We start from the raw sequence: 26,899 nt of genomic DNA, 5'->3' as shown, positions 1-26,899 counted from the left end.
CATTAATCAGTGTGCTAATTTTTGTTCAGAATGAGGCTCCTCTAAGCTTGAGCAACATGTAGATGATGATATGCCTGGAACTGACTTAATGTGCTTTTCTCTCTGCTTACTTCCTCCACCATTTCTGAAGGCTTTTTACATCAAGTATAAGGGAACAGATTTCTCCTCTCCATGCCAATAGGAACCCCCTCCGATCTTCTAACTGGTAAAGTACAAAATCCGAAAACCTCTTAGCCCTCTGTTTTTCAACCTTGAGTGGTATTTGGATCCATTTCTAAAGGGAAAAAAAATCGTGAAAACCTTCAGGCAACTTATTTTTTATTTTATTTTATTTTTTTAAAGATTTTATTTATTTATTCATGAGAGACGAAGAGAGAGAGAGAGAAGCAGAGAGAGAAGCAGGCTCCCAAGGAGCAGGGAGCCCGATGCAGGACTCGATCCCAGGACCCTGGGATCATGACCTGAGCAGAAGGCAAATGCTTAACCATCTGAGCCACCCAGGCGCCCCAACTTATTATTTTTTTTAAAGATTTTTTATTTATTAGAGAGAGAGAGAATGAGCAGGGGAGGAGAGGGAGAAGAAGCAGGCTCCCCACTGAGCAGGGAGCCAGACGCAAGGCTTAATCCTAGGACCCTGGGATCATGACCTGAGCGGAAGGCAGATGCTTAACCAGCTGAGCCACCCAGGTGCCCTCAACTTAAATTATTTTTATTACAATGTTACTTAAACTTGCAAATATAAAGTAGGAATATAGTGTTCTTTTATTTATAGTTCTTATACACTAAAAACCCAAAAGAGATCTACAAATCAAATACGCAGGAGCCTGAATTATCCCTTGTATTGTGACTCAGGTGTTGCCTGGGAATGCTCAGCTTCTTTTGAGGTGAATGTGCCTGTGCCACCAAGTGACCTGTAATACCTGTTTTCTCACTACTCTTCTGTTGGAAATGCTGTGACAGTGCATTTCCATGGTGTCATTTGGCTTTCACTTTGGGCATGAAAACACCATTTTCATTTTAAATCTACCTCTGATCTTTTCTTATTATCCTAGAAGGGTAAAAGCAGCATGGGAACGCACATGCAAACCTAAGTATTGACATAGGGTGGCAATACTGGTTATAAAGTGGTCATCCAAATAGTCCAGAATATGCTTATATAAATCTAAAAATTATTACCAAGATGAAAACCAAACCGAAGCCCTAAAGAATACATCCACAGACCTAATTTGAGAGCTACTGTTCAAGTCCATTGGTCCCCAAACTTTCACTCCTATCAAAGGCTCTATCTACTGTGTTTATTCTGACGAACATGGTGTTTTTTTTTTAAAGTCTCCTAAATTACGTTCATTAATAATTTTACGTTTTTATTAATCAGACCTGCAATTACCATTTCGGAGCTTATGATCAACATATTCACCGTATCTAGTTTATCACTCTAAGCTGCTTAATTATAGTCCAAAACGAACAAAAGAGGGGCCATTCTGGTGGTTCTGTGCTGTCTGCAGAAGGGTAAAGGAAAACTTTCCATGAAGTTTTGTAAGAAACTCCAGCACCCTCACCTCCTCTAACTGGTGCCTCTGAGGACTCTTGGGAGTTCTAGGGAGGCCAGTTTAGCCTTTCTTGTACAAGCAAAGTAGCCGCTCCACCCAATTTGGAAGGATTAAAGCTTGTCCTAGTTTTGCTTGATTGTTGTACTTCTAGCATGCTAAAGACCTAAAAGAGGGAGGAAGAAAAAACAACAGAAGGCACCATTCCAGTACCAAGCTGAAAAGAAACACAAAAACAAGAGAGCAGCATGTTTTTAACAGCTTGCATGGAAAAAGCGGAAAAAATATTGACTGGGGAGCTTGGACAGCAGTGTTCCTTTCCTCTCACCGCCCGCGGTATTTGTCTGATGGAGCAGGGGCCAGATACAATTCTGGCTCACAGGCCAGAGGAAGAGGTGGAGGGGTTCTGTGGAAGCTTGAGGCTAGCAGGGGAAATTAGGGCTGGAGACCTGGTGGCTCAGGGCCAGGATGAAGTCGGGGGAGGTGCTAAATCTGTTTTCCTCCTGGCCTGGGGCCTCCTCTGTGGTGCGCCTGAGTCCTAGAAGCACAGCTTGCATCACTCAGGTAGGTCCCTGACCCCTTCAGCCCACCATGAGCAGGATGAATTCCTGCCCCTGTTGCTTTCGGCTGTGTAAAGGATGCGGGGGCTCCGTTCGCTTTCTCAGCCCACCCTTCTTCTGGAGTTTAAACGTACAGCTCCCACAACGAAGTCCGCGCGGGGACCTCCACCACCCCGGCAAGGACTCTGTTCCCCCGCCTCCGCGGAGTGGGAGCGAGGGTCTTAGTTCCGCCGGCCTGGGCGCGGGGTGGGGCCTGGGCGCGGGGTGGGGCCTGGGCGCGGGGCGGGGCCTGGGCGCGGGGCGGGGCCTGGGCGCGGGGCGGGGCCTGGGCGCGGGGCGGGGCCTGGGCGCGGGGCGGGCGGTGGCGACCAGCCGGAGGAGAAAGAACATGGCGGGCGCAGCGGGGCCCGGGACCGGCCCGGTGGCAGCGGGAGGAGATGGAGACGATTCGCTATACCCGATTGCGGTTTTAATTGACGAGCTCCGCAACGAGGACGTGCAGGTACTAGAATCGGGCCGGGGAGTGGAGGCGGGTCTGGCCGGCGTGTGATGGGGAAGGAGGAAGGCCGGCTCCGTGGTGGGGGACGCCGGGGGACTGGAAGAGCCCCACTTGGAGCACAAATTTGGTGTGGAGGAGGATAAAGGCTCATGAGGGCCTGCGCTGGCTCGACCAGACCTTCCCCCGGGCCTCTCCAGCACCCCTCCTCCCGGCGCCTGAGGCGTCCCGCCCGGTCCCGGCGGTTGTGGGAGCACCGGCTTCCCGCAGGGGCGCCCCTTCCGGGCGGTGCTGGGAAGGGAGGGAACGCGCGTCCTGTCCTGGGCCGGGAGGAGGGCGGCGCGGGCCCGAGGAGGCTGGAGCGGGCTGCAGGGGCTGCCGAAGGGGCCCTGTGAGCTGCAGGTGGATGAAAGCCTCCCTCTCGGCTTGGAAACCCGCCTGGCTTGTTGGCTACAGAGAGAGTGGGGTGGCTTATTAACCCTAGAGAAGTCGATGTATCAGCTCTGGTGTAACTTTTCTTTGGAAAGCCAAGGGTTGTATTCAACCATTTCACCTGCTTCACCGCTGCCAAAGTGTTCTCATTTTGAAATTGTCTCACTTCCTGGATGTGGTATTTTTTTTCCTTTTTCTAATGGGCCCTTTGAGTGTTGCTCTTAAGAAACCTTCCTTTGGCTAAAATGAAGCTGTGTTCCCACTGCTCCCGAGGTTCCTCATAGAATAAAATCTAAATTGAAGGTTTTCCTCCTTGTCACTCAGTGTCATTATCTCACCTGTTTGCAACTTTTGTCTTTTGGTCTAAATCACAATTGTTTACTTCATTCTTTCCACTTTCTTTCTTTTTTTTTTTTTTTTTAAAGCTCCGCCTCAACAGTATTAAGAAGTTATCAACAATTGCTCTAGCACTTGGAGTAGAAAGGACGCGAACAGAACTGCTGCCATTCCTTACAGGTTTGTGAATTTTTTGTTTAAAGAAGAGCATGGCCATTGCCATTTTCCAGTGACTTTCAAAACTTGGACTCTTTTTTAGAATTATTTACCCATGTAATTAAGTACTAAACTGAGCCTGATGCTTTCTGCGCAAAAGAAACAAGACAGGGTGTAGTGTAATGTTGTGGCCAGACTTTTATTAAAACATTAACTATTTAGCTAATGGGAAAATAATTGATACAGGATTGTCAATTTCTAATACATGTAAGACAGATCCAGAATGCTGTTAAGAGTGTGACAGGACTATCTAGTTAAATATGGAGTCTATTCCTAGTTTTGTGTGAGTATCCCACTCTGGGCCAGCTATCCTTGTTGATGAGTACTGGGTTATTGTCATTTTCAGATACAATTTACGATGAAGATGAGGTACTGTTAGCTCTTGCTGAGCAACTGGGAAATTTCACTGGCCTGGTGGGAGGTCCTGACTTTGCCCATTGTTTGCTGGTAAGTATATTCTGCCTACCATCCTTCCAGAACTTTTCCAGTATAAATGATAAATTAGTGATAGGAACACTACAGCATTTTTAATGCAGTTTTTTTTTATGGATAGTCACAGTGTTGGCTCTTGGGAAAACAAATAATGTAGGCGCTTCATTTTTCTCACTATGAGCATAAGAACTTCCTTTTTTCTTTTCTGCCTCTGTGGACTTACTTGTTAGTTTAGATGTTGGGAGGAAAAGGGTGTGATTGTTTTTGTGGGTTCTCTCCCGCCCCCCTCCGACAAAATTGGAGATCTTAATTCTCATCTAGCAGTGTCATGATTATGGAAATGTTTATTAGCTGCACCCCCTCCTTTTTTTTAAGTTTTTATTTATTTAATCTCTACACCCAGCATGGGGCTCGAACTCACAACCTCAGATCAAGAACCACATGCTCTGGGGACCCTGGGTGGCTTAGTCATTAAGCGTATGCCTTTGGCTCAGGTCATGATCCTAGGGTCCTGGATCCAAGTTGGGCTCCCTGCTCGGTGGGGAGCCTGCTTTTCCATCTCCACCCCCAACCCCCCGCTCGTGCGCGTGCTCTCTCTCTCTCTCAGATAAAATCTAAGGGAAAAAAAAACAAAACTGCATGCTCTACAGACTGAACCAGTCAGCCTCCTTGGAATTGTTTATTAGCTTTTTATCTTTGATCATAAGCCTACGGTGTGCTTCTGACTTACTTTGTGGATTTGTTGAGTTCAGTTCAATTTGGGTGACATTTACTGAGAGCCTACTGTATATATCAGGCACTGAAGTTATAGTGTTAATGTTAAAGGAGACAGGTGTGAATGTAATAAGGTCTCTGCCCTTCTTCAACAAGTAGTTACTGTACAGTGTTAGATGGAAAAATAGGAGCACATACAGGGTACCTAAATAGTAGAAAGGGGAAAGAGATTAACTAAGGGCGATGAGAGAAAACCTCTTGGGAGGTGATGTCTAAACTAGGTTTTGAAGGATGATTAGGAATTCACCAGTTGGACAAGATGGAGATGTATGCTTCATGGCTTAAATACTGTCTATATGATGCTAATTTGTGATTTCTATTTCTACCTCTGACCTTTCCATGGATATAAATATCTGCTTATATCTCTTTACATATCTGCCTGTGGTTTTTCCACTTGGATGTCGATTAGGCATTTCAAATTTAACATGCCTGAAACAACTCAGTTTTCTCCCTAAAGTATGCCTCTCATTTCGTGGTTCCATCTCAGTAAATCGCATCATTGTCTACCCACTTGGACAAGCCAAAACCTAGAAGACATTCTTGCGTCCTCTTTCCGTCATTTTCTACATTCAGTGCATTAGTAATTCCTGTAGATTCTGTGTACATTCCAAATCAGTTCACTTTCCTTCCTCCCCACTACTACCTAGCTCCTCTTTCCTCTCGTCTTCCCAGACCTTTCCTTGAGATTACTGCAATAACATCCTAACCAGTTGCTTTCCACTCTTGCCTCTCACCTTCTCCCTCTAGTTCACTCTTCACCCAGCAAAGGGATCACTTCCTGCCTTAGCTCTTAGAAAATCCAAATTCCTACCATAGGTTTTGTAAACTAAGGGACAGGCTATCTCTATGAATTTATCTCGTGCCGTGTTCCCTCTTGATAACCTCATTTTATTTACAGTGGTCTTTGTTCTTTGAATAAACCAAGCTTGTTATTGCCTTAGGATTATTGCCCTAGGTATTCCCCGCTAAGGTTCTTTGGGCTTCTGGTGGCTGGTTCCTTGTCATTCAGATATCAGCTTTAGTGCATCTTCTCAAAGAGGCCTCTCTGAACACCCAACCTGAAATTGCCTCCTCGTCTCCCCTTACCACATCATCCTATTCTATTTTTTCACAAAGTACTCCTCACCATATGATTGTTTTCTTGATCGGTTGTCTTCCTCCACTAGAATATAAAGTCCACAGAACAAGGAACCTGTCTGCCTTGTTTTTTCCCTGTCCTCAGTACTATAATACAACAGTAATCATCCATTGATTCAGGGGTTTGGAAGTGTGAAACAGGTTGCCTTGCTGGTGTGTTGAGCCAGAGTATATTGGAGTGGTGGGTGGGGCCATAGGGAGAGGGCCTGTAGAAGTAGGCAGAGTTCAAATCCAGAGACAACTCCTAATTGATTTCTCAGGAGCTTGGCCTTATTTTACAGTGGTGATAGAGACCGGCCAGTGATACTATACGAGAGCAGCTAAGAGAAGGCAAGGGTAGATCATGAGACTCATTCGCAAGCAAGTAAGAAAGCGGTATCTTTTCAGAGGGCTTCTGAAATACCTCTTAGGAAAGCTGAGTACTTTCTACTTCTGTGTGTATCAAACAATTTTTGAAATATATTATTAGGTAGACTCATTATTAGGTTGACTCATAATTCTGTTTCACTCTCTTGGTCAGTTCTGTATGTGGATTTTGTCTTTAACATTTGCAGGTCATGACATACGCTGAATATACCTAACTCAAATGCACACCCAGAAAGGTAGAGGTTCAGAGAACCAGCTCTCTTGCACTTTTCACTGGGCTGTGTCATGTTCACTTACTTCTCCTGGTCCAGACCGACCTTTTTGGTCTCTTCTATTTCCGAAGCTACAAACAAGGATTCCTACCATGTCTGTACTCTTCGTTGTTCTGTCAGGGACTCCTGCTCTATGTCTGGCTCATAAGATTTCGGATGTATTCTGAAAAGAGATTCTGTACTCAGCCTTTCATATGTTAGATAAGTTGATGGTGTGGAGCTAGTGGACAAGGGTTGCTTGCATTTCCAGGAATGGTAGAATAATACTCCAAAACCTGTGTGGGCTCCATGGCCTGATGAGATGTCATCATGTAATTGTGGTACCCGGTGTTGCTCATGTTTTTGCACTTACTCTTGAGGAAATAAACATGATCTTATCTGAATTTGGCTACATATCTCTTAAACCTAGTCTTTCAGCTCGCAGTAATATTAATATTGTGTCAAGTCTCCAGTGTGTCATTTGTAGACACCATCTGGGAATTGCCATCTGGGACATGAGATCTTGGCTGTCCTACAGAAGTCGTGTCTTCAGGTTGGACACGCCATATGTTATCACTGTGTGAACTGAAAGTAACCATTTGGTGTGCTGTAGCTAACATTCTGGTTACATGTACCACCTCCCTTCAGTCACTTTAAAAGGTGATAATCTGTAGCTAACCTGATTCCCTAAGTTTTCTTCTCTGATTTTTCTTTTTTGGTCTTTTTAGCCTCCTTTGGAAAGTCTGGCGACTGTGGAAGAGACCGTGGTTCGAGACAAGGCTGTGGAGTCCCTGAGGCAGATCTCCCAGGAGCATACTCCCATTGCTCTGGAAGCTCACTTTGTACCTCTGGTGAAGCGCCTGGCGAGTGGGGATTGGTTCACTTCTCGCACATCTGCGTGTGGTTTGTTCAGCGTTTGCTATCCCAGGGCTTCAAATGCTGTCAAAGCAGAAATTAGACAGTAAGATATGGTGTTTTTTTTAGTTATTTGGGATTATTGGGAACTCATAGCTGACAATTTACACAGTAATACCCTGTTACCACTGAGTGGCTGATAGCAGGATAGGAGAAGTGGTAACATGACTTTTTTATCATTCAGTTGAATATACTAGTGGTTTTATATTTGACTTCCATGAGTAAAAGCCTAATCACTGATATTTGTGAGAGAAAACCTCTAAAATGGCTCTGTGTGTGTATGTGTTTGTGTGTATGTGTTGGGGGTGTTTAATTGATGGTATTTGACAGGAAATGCCTTCATTATTTTATTTGCTCCAGGCACTTCCGTTCCTTGTGCTCAGATGACACTCCAATGGTACGACGTGCTGCCGCTTCCAAACTGGGCGAATTTGCAAAAGTTTTGGAATTAGACAGTGTGAAAAGTGAAATTGTTCCACTGTTCACTAATCTAGCTTCAGATGAACAGGTACGTTAACCTTTAGTATTTAAGGTACATTGATATGCTCCTTTCCTCTAATGTTTTAAGGGGAGTTTTGGTTCTCATGTTAGGATCCTTTTTGCCAAATTGATACTTAAGTCTGGGCTGGATAAAGTTTAATATGACCCATCTCAGTGTCCTTATATTTCTTTCTTAACCAGACCATGATTTTCTCTTACATTAGCAGTGGTTAAAAGAAGAGTCAAAGAGGAAATGGGAGGGTGCCTGGGTGGCTCAGTTAGTTAAGCGGCTGCCTTAGGCTCAGGTGGTGATCCTGGGATCCTGGGATTGAGCCCCACGTCGGGAATCTCTGCTCAGCAGGGAGTCTGCTTCTCCTTCTCCCTCTGCCTGCCACTCCTCCTGCTTGTGCGCGTGTACTTTCTCTCTCTCTCTCAAATAAATGAATAAAATCTTAAAAAAAAAAGAGGAAGTGGGAGCCATGTTAGAAGGGAAGACCATAGCTGTGTTAAGGGGTAACATACTTTTGTGCATTGCAGCCAGTCATGAGGGGAGTAATGTTGCCTGGAATTTTTGACTTTCAGTTAAACAAGCAGAGCATGTGTTGAGAAGGCTGTTTGACCTTCTGTATCCTCTGGATGAATGTATAGGGTGACTTTGCATAATAGCAATTCTAAATCCAAGGATCTATATCTTTCTGGGGTGGAAATAATAAGGAGCACTACATTAAATATGAGATTTTTCTCAGCCTGTCTTAAGAGGTGTACATATAAGAAGTACTTCGGTCCTCATAAAAGCCCCATGAGGTAGATATGCCATTTTACATATTAGGAAACAGACACAGAAAATTGAAGTAACTTTTTCAGGGTTGCACAGTCAGCAGTGGTAGAGATGGGATGGGAATCTAGGCAGTTTGGCTCCAGAGTGCACAGCCTTCACAGCCAGGGTGTACTGCCTCTCTTTATGGTTCAGAGGATCTGCCCCCAGAGTTTCTGGACTCTAGAAGAATCCTTTCAGGTTTTAATTTGCCTACTGTCTATCCTAGAAGCACTTCACATGTATAGGACGAAGAGCACCAGACACATACTGATGAGTGTCATTTTCAGATCCTAGATTGAAAGATGGTAAATCTTACTTTCAAAATAATTTAAAAATGTTATTAAAATTGCATATAGAAAAGAGCACAAAATATACAGCTCCATGAATAAGGTAATGTCATCTTATTAGCAAACAGAACTTTGACAGCCGCTACCCTAGAAGCCTACCACATGTTCCCTCTCAAACACACCTGCTCCCTGCCCGCTTCAGATAACACTTGACTTTCGTGGTAACCACCTCTTAACTTCTCTGTACATTTATTCCTTCAACATTATAGTTTAAAACAGCACTGTTTAACAAATAGAATGTAAGTTAATTTTAGGTTTTCTAGTAGTCACATTTTAAAAAGTAAAAAATGGGAAATTAATTTTAATAATTTATTTAAGCCAGTTTGTCCAAAATAATGATCATTTGAACATGTGACACCAGCCACATTTCGTGTTCTCCGAAGCCATAGGTGGGTAGTAGTTACCACATTGGACAGATAGGTTTAGAGTCCTTATTTAGGATTTTGTTGATTATGCTTCCCATGGTATAATTTAACATTTTCCTTTGTACTCTGTATTTCTTGCAGATTGATAGTTGAATCTAGTGTGGGAGAGGAGGGTTTGCAAACTTTCTCTGTAAAGGGCCGGATAGTAAATATTTTTGGCTTTGTGAGCCGGTTTCTGTTGTAACTACTCAACTCTGCTGTTGCAGCACAAAAGCACCATAATGTGTAAACTAATGGGCATGGTGGTGTTCTAATAAAACTTTATTTACATAAAGTAGCTGCAGTCCTGGATTTGGCCAATTATTGCCCCATCCCTGATCTAGAGGCTTAATGAGATTTAGATTTGATATTTTTGGTATAGTAAGACCACTTCATATGTGGGATTGTATTTTTTGTTAAGAGGCATATAATTTCTAGTGTTATATTAGAAAAAATATTAAGTGCTTCGTTGTAAAATGTGTGTATGTATATTCTGTCTGACCACTGATAGAATTGCCGTTCTTGGCTTACTAATTCATTGAAAAAATATTGAGTACCTGCTACATATCAGGCACTGTTCTGGTGCTGGGGTCCAGTGTTAAAAAGGCATACAAAGGCCCTTCTGTCATGGAGTGTACATTTTGATGAAGGAAAACAGATAATATTAACAGATCAATAAGCACTAATGATAAACACTATGATGAAAATAAAGGAGGGTGACGTAATAGGAAGTGATTATAGGGCATTCGTCTAGACTGGTTAGTTAGAGAAGGACTCTGAAGAGGTGATATAAACTGAGACACAGAAGAAAAATGCCAGCCATACCCTTTCCTGGAGTGCCAGAATTCCAGGAAAAGAGAATTCCAGGAGGAGAGGACACCTAGCATTGGAACATAATGGGTGATAGGGACTCTGGTGGGCTATGAGGTTGGAGAAGATAGGCAGAGGCCCTGTAAGTCAGGGTATGGAGTTTGGATTTCTTATTCTAGGTGCAGTGAGAATACACGTAGATTTTAAGCAGGGGTGGTGTGACTTGATGTAATTCACATTTTAAAAAACATTCTGGCTTCTGGGTGAAAGCCGAATTATAAGGGGCAGGGGCGAGATTAGAAATAGCAAGGCTAGTTAGGAGACTTTTGGAATAATTCAGGCAAGACACAATGGTGAATGAAAGTGGTACAGTGAAGGTGGAGAGAATCTAGAGACAAGTTCAGAGGCAGCATCATTAGGGCTATGATGGGATTAGATGGGATGAGGGGAGGAGCAATCAGAGACCTTGATCTTTGGTTTGAGCCCAAACTGGGTGGGTGGTGGTGTCATTGCTGAGATGGAGGAGCAAGCATAGGGGGGAAGGGTAATTGATTGACAAGTATTTATTGGTATATATTTCCATAGATGATAGTCCCTTGATTAAGCATTGTTTTTGAATTCCAAAAATATTGGTATAGCCACTAATAAGAACCTAGTTCTGCCTTCTTTTTGGCTTGTTCATTTGGATAGAGGAGTGAGCATTCTAGGCATATAGTAAATTATTGTTGACCAAGAATTTTTAAAATTTGTAATATTTTGAAAAGTTGGAGTCCCTTATCTCTCTTTCATGTATGTATGTGTAATATATATAAAATACGTCATTGTATATGCACACACACTATTCACATTTTTGGTCTCCCTCCTGGGTGCTTATGTTTACGTATTTTTAGTTTCCACTTAACATATTTATGATTCCTAAAACTATAATCTCAATTCCTAATTTCTCATTGATTTGTCTAATTGTGTATTTCTACTTGCTCAAAGGACATATGGGTATCACATTGACACTTGGCAATTTACATTCGGGAAGTTGAGTTCATTAATCTCATACGTTTCTCAACTTTTTGCTGCATTTTTCTAGGCTTGGCTACCTCAAAGTTACTCTGTCCCTGATTCTCAACATTCAAATCCAGTGGGTTTTTGTTTTTTTTTTAAATTGCTATTTTGTTTTTCTGTGTATTTCTTTCCAAGTCATCTCATGCCTACTATTACTGCCACCCCAAACCGAGTATTTAGACAACTGAGCTTCCTGTTTCCCTTTCCTTTATTCTGTTTTTGTTGTGATCTGTTAACAGTTTGTTCACGTATAGTTTTCATTTTTTTATCCCTTAACAACTTCTAGGAAGGCCTTGAAAATATCATTAAAATGTTCTTTTTTTCATTTAATTTTTACATTTTCATTTCGTTTTCCTTAATAAAAACTCTGTATTCCAGCTGAGGGAATTACTTTACTGTTGACTCTAGAACAAGGTCGTTTCTACTTTTATGGCTTTGATATGCCATTCTAGGCAAAGTATGTTTTAAGACATAAAGACATGAAGCTCTATGTAGTGTTTTTGTTTTTTTTTCTTTAGAATGACACCCACAGCATTGCCCCACACAACACATACTATACTCCCTTGTGGCTCTCCATAAATTTTGTCTAACAGAGAAATTTTGTTCCTTTAGGATTCAGTGCGTCTCCTGGCTGTGGAAGCTTGTGTCAGCATTGCCCAGTTACTGTCTCAGGAGGACCTTGAGGCTTTGGTGATGCCTACACTTCGGCAAGCAGCAGAAGATAAATCTTGGAGGGTTCGCTACATGGTAGCTGACAAGTTTTCAGAGGTAAAATTATTGTACTGACATTTTTAAAGTACTAAGAGAAAAAAAAAAAATCCAAACCCACAGATTTGCTGTGTACCAAAAGTTTCTTAATTCTTCTGAATTGGAAGTGCTTGTAGCAAAAACATACTTGAAGGTTACATTGTTTTGTTTTGTTCATGTTAATTAACTTGTTAGGAGACATTAAAACCTGTACAAATTTTTTTATAGCTCCAGAAAGCTGTGGGTCCTAAAATCACCCTAAATGACCTCATCCCCGCCTTTCAGAACCTACTTAAAGACTGTGAAGCTGAAGTCCGAGCAGCTGCTGCCCACAAAGTAAAAGGTTAAGGAGTTCAGTTTATATCATTCATTTTGGTGCATTTTTTTTAATGTCAGCGAATTTTGTATGGTTTTTGTTGTGGGTATGTTTTTCAATAAGGCGATTTCATTGTGTAGGAATGTCACATTGTGGGACAAGGCTACTCCCTTTATATTTAAAACCATATAGCCATTTTATCTTGTTTTTGTAAAAAAGATGCCTTTGCAGGTTGGATTGGTGTATATGGCATATAGATTGATGAAAAGTACATTTAGAATAAGAGCTTTTTTCCCCGTTTGGAGCTTATTTGCTTAAACATGATTTAAGTTGCAACTGTTGATAAACCTGGTTGCTTGTAAATGGCTGTATGTAAGCATTAGTAGTTTTTTCTTATTCTCTCTTTCAGAACTTTGTGAGAACTTGCCCCCTGAAGGTAGAGAGACCATAATTATGAATCAAATTCTGCCCTTTATAAAGGTAAACCTTTTTGTTTACCTTTTTTTGTTTTACCTTGCCCTGTATAAGGTAAACTTTACCTCAGTTTTTTTGTTTCTTTGTTTTACCTTAAAGCTCTTCAAGTTTAAGGGTGGATAGGGAATGATTGGGGCAGTCACATTAATATGACACTGTTATTTGTTACTTATTAGTGTTTGTTACTGTAAGATGCTCTTTGGTGCATAGGTTTCTATTATCTAACAGATGGCTTGAGGAAATTGATCAACTAATCAATATTGAAATAGTGCTGTCTCTTTAAATTCCTTGGGTGATGGTATGGAAGTTTCTGTTGTCTCACCAAAAAGAAAGGTTTTTAATTTTGATTTTATTTTAGGAATTAGTATCTGATACAAATCAACACGTCAAATCGGCTTTAGCTTCTGTGATTATGGGATTATCTACCATTTTGGGCAAAGAGAATACCATTGAACACCTTCTACCTCTTTTTTTAGCTCAGTTAAAGGATGAGGTGAGTCTGGCTAAAAATTCTATTGCCTTTGATAGTCAGTGATTTGGTTTGGTTTTGGTTTGGGGTTTCACGAAAATAGAACTCAAACAGGGATTAGGGGATTAAAAAAGGTAGCTTATTTTGAACCAGTGACAATTCCTGTGTTTGGGGAGGGAGTTACAACTTCTGCAGAAAGTGAGCACAAGGAGCCATTGCTGGAGTCCTGAAAGTGTCTTTGTGTCCTCCCTGCCTGATTCATTCTGATACGCACCGGTGTCTTCTCTTTAAAGCTAATGTAGCTTTGTTTTAAATGTTTTAAATTTAAATTTAAATATGCTAGTGTCAGAATTGCAACGATGGCTAACATTTATTGAGTAATACTGTCTGTCAGACGTGATCATAAATGCTTTGCATGTATTACTACATTAATTCTCAAGGCAGTTTTTATCTCAACATGACAGTAGGGGAATATCGGGCAGAGAACTTGACTCTTATATGTGTTCTTTTGGGACTTGGGTATTTACAGTGTCCAGAAGTTCGTTTGAATATCATCTCTAACTTGGACTGTGTAAATGAAGTGATTGGGATCCGTCAGCTCTCTCAGTCTCTCCTTCCTGCCATAGTGGAGCTGGCTGAAGATGCCAAGTGGAGGGTCCGGCTGGCCATCATTGAGTACATGCCGCTGCTGGCCGGCCAGCTGGTGAGTGAGTGTGCCCCACGAAGTGAAGGGTGGCCTCAGGTCGTGCACACTGACCGTGGCACATAGGAGGCCCACGAGCTCATAGGATTATGTTCGTTTAGATGCATGAAAGTATGGTCGGACCTAGTTGCCTGTAGGCTGGTTTTTATTTTCATTAGTGCATTAACTTCTAACCAAAGGATATTATAGAAACACATTTCACCTTATCACTACCTAAAAGCAAAGCCATAGTAGAATGTAATCAGTTTCTTTATAAATATATACCATAGTGTGATATTTAGTGTCTGTTGTCTGAAGGAATATTGAACTGAGAAAAGAACTTTGATTTTTGCTCAGGGCAGCTGTTTGCCTATATTCTGTGCAAAATGTCCCTTTTGTAAAGGTAAAAGTGTACATTGCAAAATGTACACTTTTCCTACATTCTGGTTAAAGGGAGTTGAGGCTTCGTCACAGGAAAGGAGTATGAAGTCTGGAGGCCAGAGAGCACATTATCACATTATGTGTTACTGTTTTCAGTTTCATGATTAGTTTTACTCTAACTGATCATCATATTAATTAAAATTCCAGTGCTGGGTATTACCGCCACATCCTTTCCTTTCTCTTTTATTAAGTGCCCTAGACTGTGTTAGGTTCGATAGGTGCTTATGCTGTGGGTACCACGTGCCGGTGACGTCTGACTGGGGAGAAAGACAAGGGATCTCTTCTGGGGCAGTGCTGGCCGGAACCTGGCAGGAGTTAGGCACATAACATTTGTTGAATGTGGAAGGAACGAATACCTGAATATTTTTTGAGAAAGCTCCTACACTTTGTCAGTTTACAGCTAATATTCTGCAATGTGTGTCCTTTCTCACCCTCCTTCCAGTACTTTCAGATCACAGCATGTGGGATTAATTTTTTTTTCTGGGACCACTGTATTTGTTGCCTATTTTGGCATATTTAGTTTATGAAGTGAGCCTGAGTGTGTCAGTGGCATTATGTTTTTTAAAATTTGAAGTGTCTCATTCAAAACGATGCCAGAGGTATCTGTGAGTAGCTAATAGGGTCAGGTGAAGTCATCTTGTCATCTTGTCCTCTGTCACTCCCAAATGCTGAAGGTCACCCTCTCTGCTTCATTGGTGACTGTCCTACATCTTCCTCTCCAGAGTGGAAAGCAGCAGTACCTCACTGGTTTGCTAAAAACTGAAACAACTGTCCAGAAGGGAGGGGCAGTTCTTGTGTCATTTCTTTTAGCTTCTGCTCCCCTCTGACCCAGGAAGTTGGCAGAGGTTGGTGGCTCTGTGGTGAGGAGTATGGAAGCAGGGCAGGGGTGAGTTTGGCTGACTCATCCTGTCTGGCAGGGGATGACATGCATCCATCGTGAACATTTTGTTCAATATCTTCAACTTCTTGTTAGTATTTTATTATTGTGTTAGTATTTTATTATTATATATATCTTGTTATATTTCATTTTTATTTTTCTTCTTATCTGTATAGATTTTTATTTCAGGTAGTTTATAAAATTCTTTCAATTCTGTATATAGCCTGGCGAGTGAGCTGTGGTGAGTAAATGTAAAGTTAAGCCACAAAACTTGGGAAATAAAAATTAAGACTCCAGAAAAATCCATGAAATGGGTTTTTGAAATGAAAATGAATGGAGATGAAATGGAAAGGAAATCTTTGAAGACTGACATGGTAATCTAAGTGTATGCTAAAACCTATTCATAATCTGTTGTTATAAAGCTGTTTCATTAAGTCACTATTTTCAGAGCACTGACCCTTGGTATTACATCTCTTTATTTAAAATATACACTCACTGGTCAATAACTTCTTAGCATCCAAAGAAATAAAAAAAACTGGAACATGTAGATCCCCCAGAGGAGGCACTGGATATGCCAGCTCTGTCCCACGTGCTGTACGAGTCCCACAGAGGCAGGTGTGTGAGTCCGCCTGTGTGGGGCTGGCTGCCTATTGGCCGGAAGAGCAGAACGGGGAGGGCCGGGGTGGTTCCCCCTGTGATTCTGCGCTGGGGCCACTGAACCTGGAATCTTGGGCCTGCTTTATTCACCCTCCTCTGCTTTCTCCCATCATCCCAGACATTCTGTCTTTAATTGGGGTCTGTTTCTTGATGTCAGTTTCTTCATTCTTAAGGATTTATTACATTAACCAAAAAGGGAAAAAAAATTGAGAACTATTATTATTGACAGGTATTTTCCTGGGTTAGCCCATTTTTACAAATAATCTAGATACTGCCTGGCAAACCGTCCACGGTGCATTCTTCCAGCTCGTCTGGACTGTTGAATCTGGCTCCTGGCCACGCTCTTCTCTCCCACTTAGCAGGGCTTGGGCCATCTCACTTAGGCTTTTGTTTATGATTGCTGTCTAATAAAATAGGTTTACAGTTTGTAAATCAAATTCCATGCATTTCTTTTCTGGCTAGTTCATGCATTCAGCTTATTTGGAAACATGTTTTTTTAGCTTTCAGGTCATTTTAATGTAATTTAAATAGACCACCTTGATTTCTGAACTTTGGAGATAACATATTAATGGAATCTTCTGTATCTATAGGGTGTGCAGTTCTTTGATGAAAAGCTGAATTCTTTATGTATGGCCTGGCTTGTGGACCATGGTGAGTAAGTTAAACACAGATTATTATGGAGGGCTCATGTTTTTATGCACATCCATTTTGTTCATATATTTCCTTTTTAGAAAGGAATCCTAATCTGACCAGACATTTTGTCTACCAATGTGTAGGGATAAAGAAAGGTTTTGATTAAAGTCCACTTAGCTTCCTTTGAACACAAGTTTGACATTGCTATTTTCTACCATTTTTTTTAATCTTAAATCTTATTTTCTTCATTAAACAGTCTCTGCCCTGTTTTCTTAGACATTCTATTATTTTCAGACTGTCTTTTTTATACATACACTCCTTCCTTATCCCAAGGTCTTCTGCTCGACCATGGCATTGGAGTCTTTAGCCAGTATAGGATAAGGATTGGAATCTGATGAAAGGCCCAGGGGGAAGTGGCTACTTGGCTTCTTTGAGGTGACTTAGAGAAGGAGGTACACAGTGGCACAGTAAAGGAGTGTAGGGGTGGGAGATGCCAGCCATGGCTGAGGACAGCGGGGGCCCAGATTCCTGGTTTTGGTGAAAGGCAGGCTTACTGTACCCTGGCGCCTGCCAGTGCCTCGAGCTCAGGCAGGCTCAGGTGGAACAGCTGTTTTAGAAAATAGGTTTGAAAATAACCTCTATCTTCTCTTTGTATTTATAACATAATTCAACAATCACAGAATCCTTTTCTTCTAGTGCCATGAAAGCTGCTTATCAAGGTAGACAAGGCAATGGATGTTTTCTATAAAACCACCTTACCTGTTAACTTGTTAGCAGTTGATTTTTTGCCAAGGTTCAGGTCCATGTATCTTCTCTGGTCTGCCAGGCAGCAATGGGTGGGGGGGGTGGGGGCGCCTTCTGGACCAGTGAGATTCACCGCCAGGCCCCACGTCCAGGCATCTGTTCACAAGGGGTCCCTGTGGGCTTATGGTATCCCGTGTGGGTTTTGGTTGCATATTGTGTTGCATGTGCTAGGCATCCTGTTTCGGTTCCACAGCATCTCACCTAGACCTGATGTGCTGGGTGTATCTCTGTTCACCTGTGATGCTTATGCCTGGGTATTTGGGAGCAGTGGGGTACTTAGGTCTGCTTGTACATGGAGGTGGTTTTGTTCAGGGCATGTTTGGATCATGTGGAAGATGATGTGGTTAAGACAGTGAAGAGGAGGGTGTGAGAGAAACGTGCACATCTTGCAAACGCATATATCTGCAGGTGATTTCAGTGTTTTAAAACGAGATGTGAAGACTTTTTCTTGTCCTTTAAAGTTATCTTTTTATGTCCAATTTTTTTTCTTTTTAAATGAAACTTAAGTTTGGTAAATCATAAAAATTCCTTTCCTTTTAGGAAAATAATGTTTATATTATTTCTGATACATATTTAATGTTAGTGGGAAGGACATATCCCAGCGGGTCATTCTATATACTTTTTTTGAAAGCTTGCATTTTAGATAAATTCTGAGGCACTTTTAAAGTCTTAGTGTTCCACAAAGAATTGAATTCCTCACACCCATTCTCTGTAAGATTGCTGTCTGTACGAGTCAGTTACTCCTCACTTTGCAGACATCTTTCCTCCAATTTGGGACCGTAAGAGAGACCCTTGTTCCTGTCTCTACAGTAGCTAGCATACTAAGTTGGTATTGCAAGCATTGTTTGAATTGATGACATGTCAGCTCTGAAATCGTCCTGCACTTAGTCACATGGGTTTTTTGTTGGTTTTGTTTTGCATTGTAGATAACTACTGTGTAGCGATCACTGATCAGTTACATTTTTGAAACGTTTTTCCTGCTTACTAAACTACTAAAAGAATATTGTGAAAAATCTGGAGTAGTATAAGGAAGAAAGTGTCCCCTCTTTTCCTGAGCTTGAGTGGACAGTATCTTGATCAGAGGGAGGAATTTAGAAGGGGAATTTATTTCTTACAGGAGAAAGGATAAAGTATCGGAGTGAGCATGTAGAGTGTGTTAGGCATTCAGAGGAACCTTTCAAGTCCATCAGACTTTGAGGGAAGAGGGAAAGAGGAAAAGAGACAAAACAAGGAGAGAAAACAGGCAGAGCTCTGGAATGGTTTGCATTCTTTTGGCACAAAATTGAGAGGAGCCAAGAACATAGTAGGCATTGAGCCAAGTACAGTTGAGTACAGCTGAGGTCTGGGTCAAGGCTGAGCGTGTGCGTGGTCTCTGGTTACTCTGGCTGTGAGATCCCTTCCTATGGTAATGGCATTAAGAGGAGAAAAATCGCTAGCAAATTAAAAAGCAGAATTAGACAAGACACAGTTGCTTTAGCAAGCTCCAGCTTAGGGGGAGGAGTTGGGAGGGGTTTGTGCCCAAGACAAAGACCACGACTGTGAAGGGAGGGAGTTAGTGTTATGGGTCAAACGGTTGACTTGAGCTGGCTCCGTGGAGAATGCTTCTGGCTGTCATTGACTGGCGGCTTCTCCCACAGACGGTCAGGTTTCGTATTGGTAATAAATTATATAGTTCCTTGGCTATGCGGTCTTTCCTGTTCTCAGCAATGGCATTGCCAAGAAGGATCTGTGGACTGGGGAGAGTTGGACATTCCCTGTCTGGAAGCCTTATGTAAATTGTCCAGGATTGGGGCTGCATTCTTGCAGCTAGTCTTGCCTCCCCTGTTCCCCAGGAGGGTTGGGCCTACCTGGAGAGAGAAGTAGAGTAAGGAGTCGGTACCCACTGCCCTGGATTTGTTATCTGAGCCCCAATTGTGAGTTTTATGGGACCGTGAAATGAAGCTGCCCCAGCCTGACTTTGTTTGGTGCCGTGCAGTGAGTTGTTGAGAAGGTAGTAGCTCAGGCTTTTATTATTCTAGATTTAGGATATTCTTGATAAATGATCTTACAGGGAGTTACTAGATGTTAAAGCACACACATTTATTCACAGAATACATTTGACATGTTGTCTCAACATATAAATCTTTTAAGGGAGAAGAGGCAAGTCGTTCTGAGGTTTTTAGTTGCTGTCTTGCCGGTGACCATAGTGGCCTATGCGTGACCTCCCTGCTGGCTTTCTCTCCTCTGCTGTGGTTGCTGCTGCTGGAATTATCTTGATTAAATACCACATTGGTCATCAGGTCACAACTTTGCTTTAAAAGCTCATCGTTTTTCTTACAAAATCTAAATTTAGCTCCCAAGGTGCTCTGTGTTCGAGTGCACCAACTCTCCGACCTCGAGGTCTTGCACCCTGCAGTTTTTCCCCTTTGTGTCTGGCTTCACTGGTTTCTGCCCTCTCCAGGAATTCCTCTCCTCTTTTCTCCAATTACACAAATCCTCCTTAATCTCCGAGGTCCAGTGCCAGGCCTCTCTTTCCTGAAGCTTCGTGGACCTCCCTTTTCTCTCTTCTCTAAACTCCTCCAGCCCTCACGAACTTTGCTACACGATTTCATGGATTGTGCTGACCAGTCTTACCCCATGTGACTTCTGGGAGCCCGGCAGCTTTCACTTCTCTGATAGAGTGTGGGGAAGTCTCTTCTGTATTCTTTCTCTAACACCTAGCACATAGTAGGCACTCAGTATTTGTTAATTAATTAATGATGCCTCTCATGAGCTCCTTAGCTCCTTTTTCTTGGACATATTATACATTCTTAAACTATAAAAAGACCAAATCTTTATATTATGAGTCCTATCTGACCATGTTGACCATTATGTAATAGGAGTAAATTTGGAGTGTTGGGAGAGTTTTGTTCTTGGCCCCCCTTCGATGATGAGGTCAGTAAACTAGGTTATGCTTCTGATGTGAGCAGCATGACAGTGTGCCCTTCACCTCTTCTGCCAGTGTATGCCATCCGTGAAGCTGCCACCAACAACCTCATGAAACTCGTTAAGAAGTTTGGTACAGAGTGGGCCCAAAACACCATCGTTCCCAAGGTGCTAGTAATGGCAAGTGATCCTAATTACTTGCACAGAATGACCACTTTATTCTGCATTAATGTAAGTATCATATGGCTGTTACTGCTAATTAGGCACTAAAGCAGTTATTTGGGGCTGTATTTCTGAATTCAGAATATAGTGTGTTCTGTTTGGAATCTGTTTCTTATACTGATTAATTTGGGCAGTTGATGAGAGAAAATGTCAGTTTTTAAATTCATGTTAAAATCCGTAATCAAGTCAGTGGTGAATTCTGGTTTAATTCTGAGATTCTTTGAATGCTACCTCGTATCCCTCATTCAATGCTCAGATTATAAACATTTTCCTGTTGGTCAGTTACTTTCTTTTTAAATATTCATTTATCTTTTTGGATTTGGGGATACTTAGAAACACGGAAGTGTTTTAGGGGCGCCTGGGTGGCTCAGTCAGTTAAATGTCCGACTTTTGATTTTGGCTCAGGTCAAAATCCTTGGGGTCGTGGGATCGAGCCTTGAGTTAGGCTCCGGGCTCAGTGCAGAATCTGCTTGAGATTCTCTCTCTCCCTCTGCCCCTCCCCTCACATGTGCTCTTGCACGTGCATTCTCTCTAAGAAACCTTTTAAAAAAACAAAACAAAACCTAAAAGTGTTTTAAATGTACCATCTTAATTCTTTTTCAAGGCACTCTCTGAAGCCTGCGGTCAGGAAATCACCACTAAGCAGATGCTGCCCATCGTATTGAAAATGGCAGGAGACCAAGTAGCGAATGTCCGTTTCAATGTGGCGAAATCTCTTCAGAAAATTGGACCAATTCTAGATACTGAGTAAGATTTCCATATTAGTCTTAAGAAGGAGATTTAAATGTTTACCTTGTAGTGGGGAGTAAGAGCATAACCTAAGTTGAGTGATTTTCACTTGGCCGACGGTAAGGGTTTGTGTAACGGAAGTAGTAATTTGACAACCATTTCTGAGGGTGTGACTCTGCCGTTTTGTGTCAAAGCTCTGTATACGTGTAGGTCATTGTCTGAAGCTAATTCTCTGGAGGATTTAGAAATTACTGAGTACTGGTCAGGTGTATATTCTAAGCATTTACAGTTTTTTTTTTTTTATTTGAAACTTGACAAATTACCATAGACCATGTATACCCTAAAGCATTTATCTGGCCCAGAGGGCTGCCTCTCACAGATAACACTGTTGGATTTTAGTGCCCTGCAGGAGGAAGTGAAGCCGATACTGCAGAAGTTAGGTCAAGACGAGGACGTGGACGTCAAATACTTCGCACAGGAAGCGCTAAGTGGTGGGTTTGTCTGCTTTCTGTCGCCCTGGTGAGCGGGGTGTGAGTGAGTGAAGCGGGCAGGCGATGTGTGTGTGGGAGCGGGGTCGGCGGGTTGCTGGCACGCCAGGGCCCTCTGTGGGTGGAACCTTCCTGGCCCACCGTGGAGCAGGCCATTTTGTGAGTCCCAGGTCTAGGGCTGGGTAGGATTTGGATTCTCATGGGTAAGAACGGTTTGTCGTTTGGATTTCAGTCAGTTTTTAAAGTTTAACTCGAGCCTGGCAGAGCAGAGAAACTGACCAAAGTGAGAAGCCCACAGTCTCATGCTTTCGCATCATTGTTGTCATACTTAACATTCACATAGACAGTTCATGAACTTTCTGTACCACTAACTTGATTTTCTTTGGAATTTTCCAGTGCTTGCGTTGGCATAATGAGGAACAGGAGGGAAAAGACTTTGCTAAATTCTTATCACAGATTTCTAGTCAATGTGTTCTTAAACTGGGTGGAGAAAAAGTGGAAAACCTTCAAGACCTCATCCAAGCAGATGGCAGCCGCTTACAAGAGATCAAATTTCAGTGACTTGATTCTTTCTAAAGATGAAATGGGATTGTTTTTTACTTGTCTTTTTTGGGATAATTATATTTAAAGCATTCTTACTGTTTGTGACCAGTTCCCGACACTTGGTACAGTCATGTCTTGATTGTCTCCTGCTGATTTATCTGGCACCAGGTGGGCTCCTGCATCTCACTGTTGAATCAGGCCCTGGCCACTTACTATTCCCAACCGAGCCTGGATGGGTTTGGACCCAGACAGGGAGTGGAGTGATTCTCTTGATGTTTACATATATCTGTGTGTGTCTCCATCATTCCAAAGTTAAATGTACATGGTTTAGAACCCTCTATTTGGGAGACACATGGAGATGTAACTGTATAGAAAGCCACATTTTCCCGGATAATGATGGTCTGCATCGGCATCTCTCATGAAAGGGGAGTGTGGAAGCTCAGGGTTCATGTATTGGTGGTTTTGGTTTTTATTTGCTTGATTTTCACTGCAATCATGTCATTCAGAAACCTGGAGTACAGATGCATCTCGCTGCTCACATGTGGTGTTGAGCCCCACCTGGATGCCAGTGGCTCAGCACCGTGGCTGCATTCACAAACACTTGGCTCCCTCCCTCTGCCCCCCGAGAAACGAAAAATGTGTGACCCTAATAAGCAGTCGTGTGACTGCTTCACTGTAAGATTGCCATTCCATGTTTCTGGTGAGTGGAGAAACTGCTGGTGGAGTGTTGTGAGGAGTTCCTGCTCTTGACCCGGCTCTGCTTCCCGGCTCTGCTTCCCGCCTCTTGCTGTCGGGCCCTCGGTGCGAAGCTTCGGCACTGCTGCCTCGGGATGGGGGGGATGGGTGATGCTGGGTGCGCCGCAGTTGTAGTGTTTGTGGTTCTACTTGTCTGGTAAAACCTCAGTAATTCCTCCTGGAATTTAAGAGAAGGAGTTAAGCTGGAGGGTTTGCTGAAGCCCATTAATAGTATGTCAGGAAGCCTGTTGTATCTGTACAACTGAAGTAATTTTAAAAAGCTCTCTTTAAAAAGCACCCTTTTCCAGTTGACATGCCCGTTACTGATCAGTCTTCACTTTTATTAAAATACCTTCCATGGGGATCGTTGTAGGCCATACCTGTTTTTGGATGTATTCATTTCACTCTCTATCTCTGAAATATATATGTATGTATTTCATGGAGACTATAAATATTTTTTCTTTTAGATTTATATTTTTCACCTAATCAAACTTGCCTTGTCCTAAGGAATTTTAATGAGGTTTTATTGTAGCTTATTTTTTGCTCCTTGTATGTTGCGGTGTGGTTTCCTTGTTTCCATTTTGGTTTTTGAATTGGTTCTTTCATTTGGTGAGCCCAGTGAGCCCTGTTCGGTGAAGTTCGGCAGACTGCTGTACACCTTTGTATGTGAAATCATTACATAAAACCAAGTTTGACCTGATGCTTCCAGGTTTGTCTTACCTTAGAGATAACAGAGCCTTTTAAATCAGACATTCTGCCTGCATTTAAAACTACCAGCCTACCTTATAGGAAATGTCTATTTTATTACTTTTTGGGCCAAGGATTAAATGTATTCCTATGCAAAAAACTTTCCTACATTCTTGTTTTAATATCTTAAACTATTCTGTAAACATTTTAATTTTAGTTTTGTGGTTCTTTTTGTTTCTTATTATCTCCAGGTTATGTTCCCCTTCAGTGAATTGCATGTTTGAGAGATTGATGTCTTGATTCTTGAAACAGACTTGCACAACTGTTGCTTAACTCTTTGGTTGGAAATGCCATGGGCTTTGGGATGGACTTTTAAATGTCTTTTGGACTTCAGATGTATTCCCTGGGGAGCCCTGAGTGTTGGCCTCTCCCTCTAAGACAGTGATAAAGGGGAGACAGGAGCCCTGGCTTTCACAGGCATGGGTCTGGGAGCTAAGCAGGCTCTGTATTTCTGGGTGACCCCTTAGGGAGTTCATCGACTCCTTCTGTTTTAAGCAATAGGGAATCCCTTTTGTTACTCAAGGGGAATTGTTCTTTGGCTCATGCCAGTCATATTAACCATGGATTGGTTTTCCCATCTTGTTTTCACTAGCGTGTCCACTCCAGGAGCTCCATAAGGGCAGGGATTTTTGTCTGTTCTGTCTTCTGTATTGCCAGCACCTAGATCAGTGTCTGGTGTACATAGTAGGTGCTCAATAAAAATCTGTTGAATGAATCTCTAAAATCTGTCCTTTGATGTGTTGCGTGCGAGGAACAAGTCATCGAAGGTACCACACTACAGCTCATGCTCCCACTGACAAAACGGAAGGATTTTGCAACTCTTAAACAAACTTTGGGTCGTGCTTCCCCAGGCTCCCCACTCCAGCCACGGTTCCGTTGGGGTTTGCACGATGACCTGGGATGTACACGGGTTTTCATCCCCTGCCATTGGTGTCCATTGGTCCATGAGGAAAGTCAAGCTGACCCCAATAAAGATGTCTCCTCAAGCCTGGAATTCACCTTAGTGTTTCTACGTTTTGTGTGCGGTTGACCTGTCCCAGGTTTAAGAGACCAAGACCAGATCTTTTTTCTCTGTGCTGCCAAGAACATAGGAACCTGAAGATGTGTCCTGTTTCCTGAGGACAGGTTAACGTGTGGTTTTTAATGAGGGCTTGAAGTAACGGCCCTCAGCTATGGAAATGCCACAGCTTGGCCACTGGGATGCAAGGCCCCGGGGGTCTTTGCTGGACAGCCTGTCCTGACTCAACCCAGCCGCTGGACCTTTGAACCGTCTTACCCAAGCATCCGAGATCCTTGCATAGGCCTTCAAGGGAAACCGACGTGTCCTTCCCAAGCCAGTGCAAAAGCTACGGCAATGCGTTCTTGGTGCAGTTGTGTGTATTAGTCACTGTGTTGCCAAGGAGTTGAATATCTGGTGCTTTCTTGCAGAAATCACATTGATTGCATCCCTGCCCCGGGGATGGAGGGCGGGGCAGCCAACTCCCTGGGTGCTTGTCCTGCCTTTTAAATTCCTCTGACACATGATTATCCTCTGGTGCTCTTGGAGCCTCTTCGCTCCTCTGCTTAGACACCTGGTCCGGGAGGGAGCGGTGTCCTCACTTTAAGGACTAAGTGATGGTGGTCTGTGGCTCTGTGATGGTCTCCCTCTGATTTGCATCCCTGCCTCCATCTGTGTCCTTGCCCCTGTTTCCTGGTCACTCACGTGTCTCCAGGCCTTGTATCTGCAGTAGTTTCACTGTTCCCCGCTTGCCTCCGTGAACCTGCTGTTTCTAGGAAGTTACATAATGTTTGGTTGAGATGGAAATCTGGAGGACGAAGAGTTTAATTACTCATTGGGTAGAAAAGCCAAGTCGTTTCTTTCTCCAGAGTTCTCTGAAACTGGTATTTTCAGTGCTGGAAGGAGCCGGGTCTTTCCCGCCCAGTTGGGGCTCTGCAGGCAGGCAGTGGCCAAGATGTGGGGGAGCACCCTGCTGGCACCGGAAGGCCCAGTGCGGTGGCACTTTCCATGGCGCTTGAGGAAAAAGCACCTTCAAAAAGATTCTGGGGTGAACCAGCTTTCTCTGCCCAGGGACCCACATGCTTGTAGGTTCCTGTGCTCCCCCATTGTAGTATTGGAGCAACCGGGGGCGTCCTGGCTGGGAAGTGCAGGTGGGCTGGTCGGGGGACGTCACCGTACTGTCTGTATCTCTAGCGGTGGCCCAGAGGCTGAGGAAGCTGGATTTCCCTGCGAAGGACAGTGAGGAGCCCAGCGCTCCTGGGGCTGACAAGAACCACTTCCTGAGACCCCGAGGGCCTGGAGAGGACACCGGCAAGGTGAGTGCCTCTGACGCCTGGGTCCTCCCCTGTCTCGGGCTGAGGCATGGGTGGAGAGTGGTCCCTGGGGTGTGGTGCTCCGGCGGGCGAGGCACGGAGCAGTACTTCTGTCAGCGACGGCAAGGTCACACGGGGGACAGGGGCGGTTGGTGGGGAGTCACCTATAGAAACAGGTCGTTTCCACTTCAGAGACTATAGACCGTTCTCACTTGCTACAACTCTGCTCAGATAGCCCTGTCCGTTCAAGGACGAAACCATTTCTGTCACTTACACCGTGTAATGGTCTGAAGCCCCATTTGATGCCCCTCTGGAGAAGGTGTGCAGAAGTTTCGAACTTGAGAGTAATTGTTGGTTCATTGAAGTCCGTGCTGGCCACGGCCCTGGGGCCGTTAGGAGGGTGGTCTGTGGCTTACAGATACAGTTGACTCTTGGACAACACAGGGGTTAGGGGCATTGGCCACCCTCCCGCCCCCGCACAGTTGAACATAGAACTTCTGACTCCCCCAAACTTAACTACTGATAGCTTGTTGACTAGCGGCCTTACCGACAACATGAACAGCTGATGAACATGTATTTTGTGTGGTATGTGTATTCTGTATTGTGTTCCTACAATAAAGTCAGCTAGAGAGAACGTGATTAAGAAAGTCATAAGGAAGAGAAATACATTCATAGTACTGCATTTACGGGAAAAATCTGCATATAATGGCCCCACGCAGCTCAGACCCGTGTTGCGTCAGCGTCC

General features: G+C 43.2%; 1 protein-coding gene across 4 annotated transcripts in view; it reads left to right on the top strand.

Moving 5' to 3' along the window:
• The first annotated feature begins 2,450 nt into the window (after positions 1 to 2,450).
• PPP2R1B (protein phosphatase 2 scaffold subunit Abeta) overlaps positions 2,451 to 26,899 on the top strand; it is a 31,740-nt gene continuing 7,291 nt past the window's right edge. For 3 of the 4 annotated variants that reach the window (XM_025893661.2, XM_025893660.2, XM_025893664.2), the window contains exons 1-15: positions 2,451 to 2,609; positions 3,461 to 3,551; positions 3,934 to 4,034; positions 7,276 to 7,508; positions 7,823 to 7,970; positions 11,989 to 12,144; positions 12,352 to 12,466; positions 12,849 to 12,919; positions 13,272 to 13,406; positions 13,912 to 14,085; positions 16,630 to 16,690; positions 20,457 to 20,611; positions 21,207 to 21,349; positions 21,731 to 21,822; positions 26,036 to 26,157. In XM_025893661.2, coding sequence (XP_025749446.1) covers positions 2,496 to 2,609; positions 3,461 to 3,551; positions 3,934 to 4,034; positions 7,276 to 7,508; positions 7,823 to 7,970; positions 11,989 to 12,144; positions 12,352 to 12,466; positions 12,849 to 12,919; positions 13,272 to 13,406; positions 13,912 to 14,085; positions 16,630 to 16,690; positions 20,457 to 20,611; positions 21,207 to 21,349; positions 21,731 to 21,822; positions 26,036 to 26,157 — 1,911 coding nt within the window. In that variant the 5' untranslated portion in view covers positions 2,451 to 2,495. Of the gene's footprint in view, positions 2,610 to 3,460; positions 3,552 to 3,933; positions 4,035 to 7,275; positions 7,509 to 7,822; positions 7,971 to 11,988; positions 12,145 to 12,351; positions 12,467 to 12,848; positions 12,920 to 13,271; positions 13,407 to 13,911; positions 14,086 to 16,629; positions 16,691 to 20,456; positions 20,612 to 21,206; positions 21,350 to 21,730; positions 21,823 to 22,215; positions 24,560 to 26,035; positions 26,158 to 26,899 lie in introns of those variants that run through there. The other variant, XM_025893665.2, reaches the window with a different exon arrangement.

Source organism: Callorhinus ursinus, unplaced genomic scaffold (assembly GCF_003265705.2).
Source record: "Callorhinus ursinus isolate GAN/ISIS: 27379988/994484 unplaced genomic scaffold, GSC_fseal_2.0 scaffold19, whole genome shotgun sequence".
Classification (NCBI taxonomy): Eukaryota; Metazoa; Chordata; class Mammalia; order Carnivora; family Otariidae; genus Callorhinus; species Callorhinus ursinus.
Note: the sequence above shows the minus strand (reverse complement) of the source record. Positions and strands in the feature narration are given on the sequence as shown.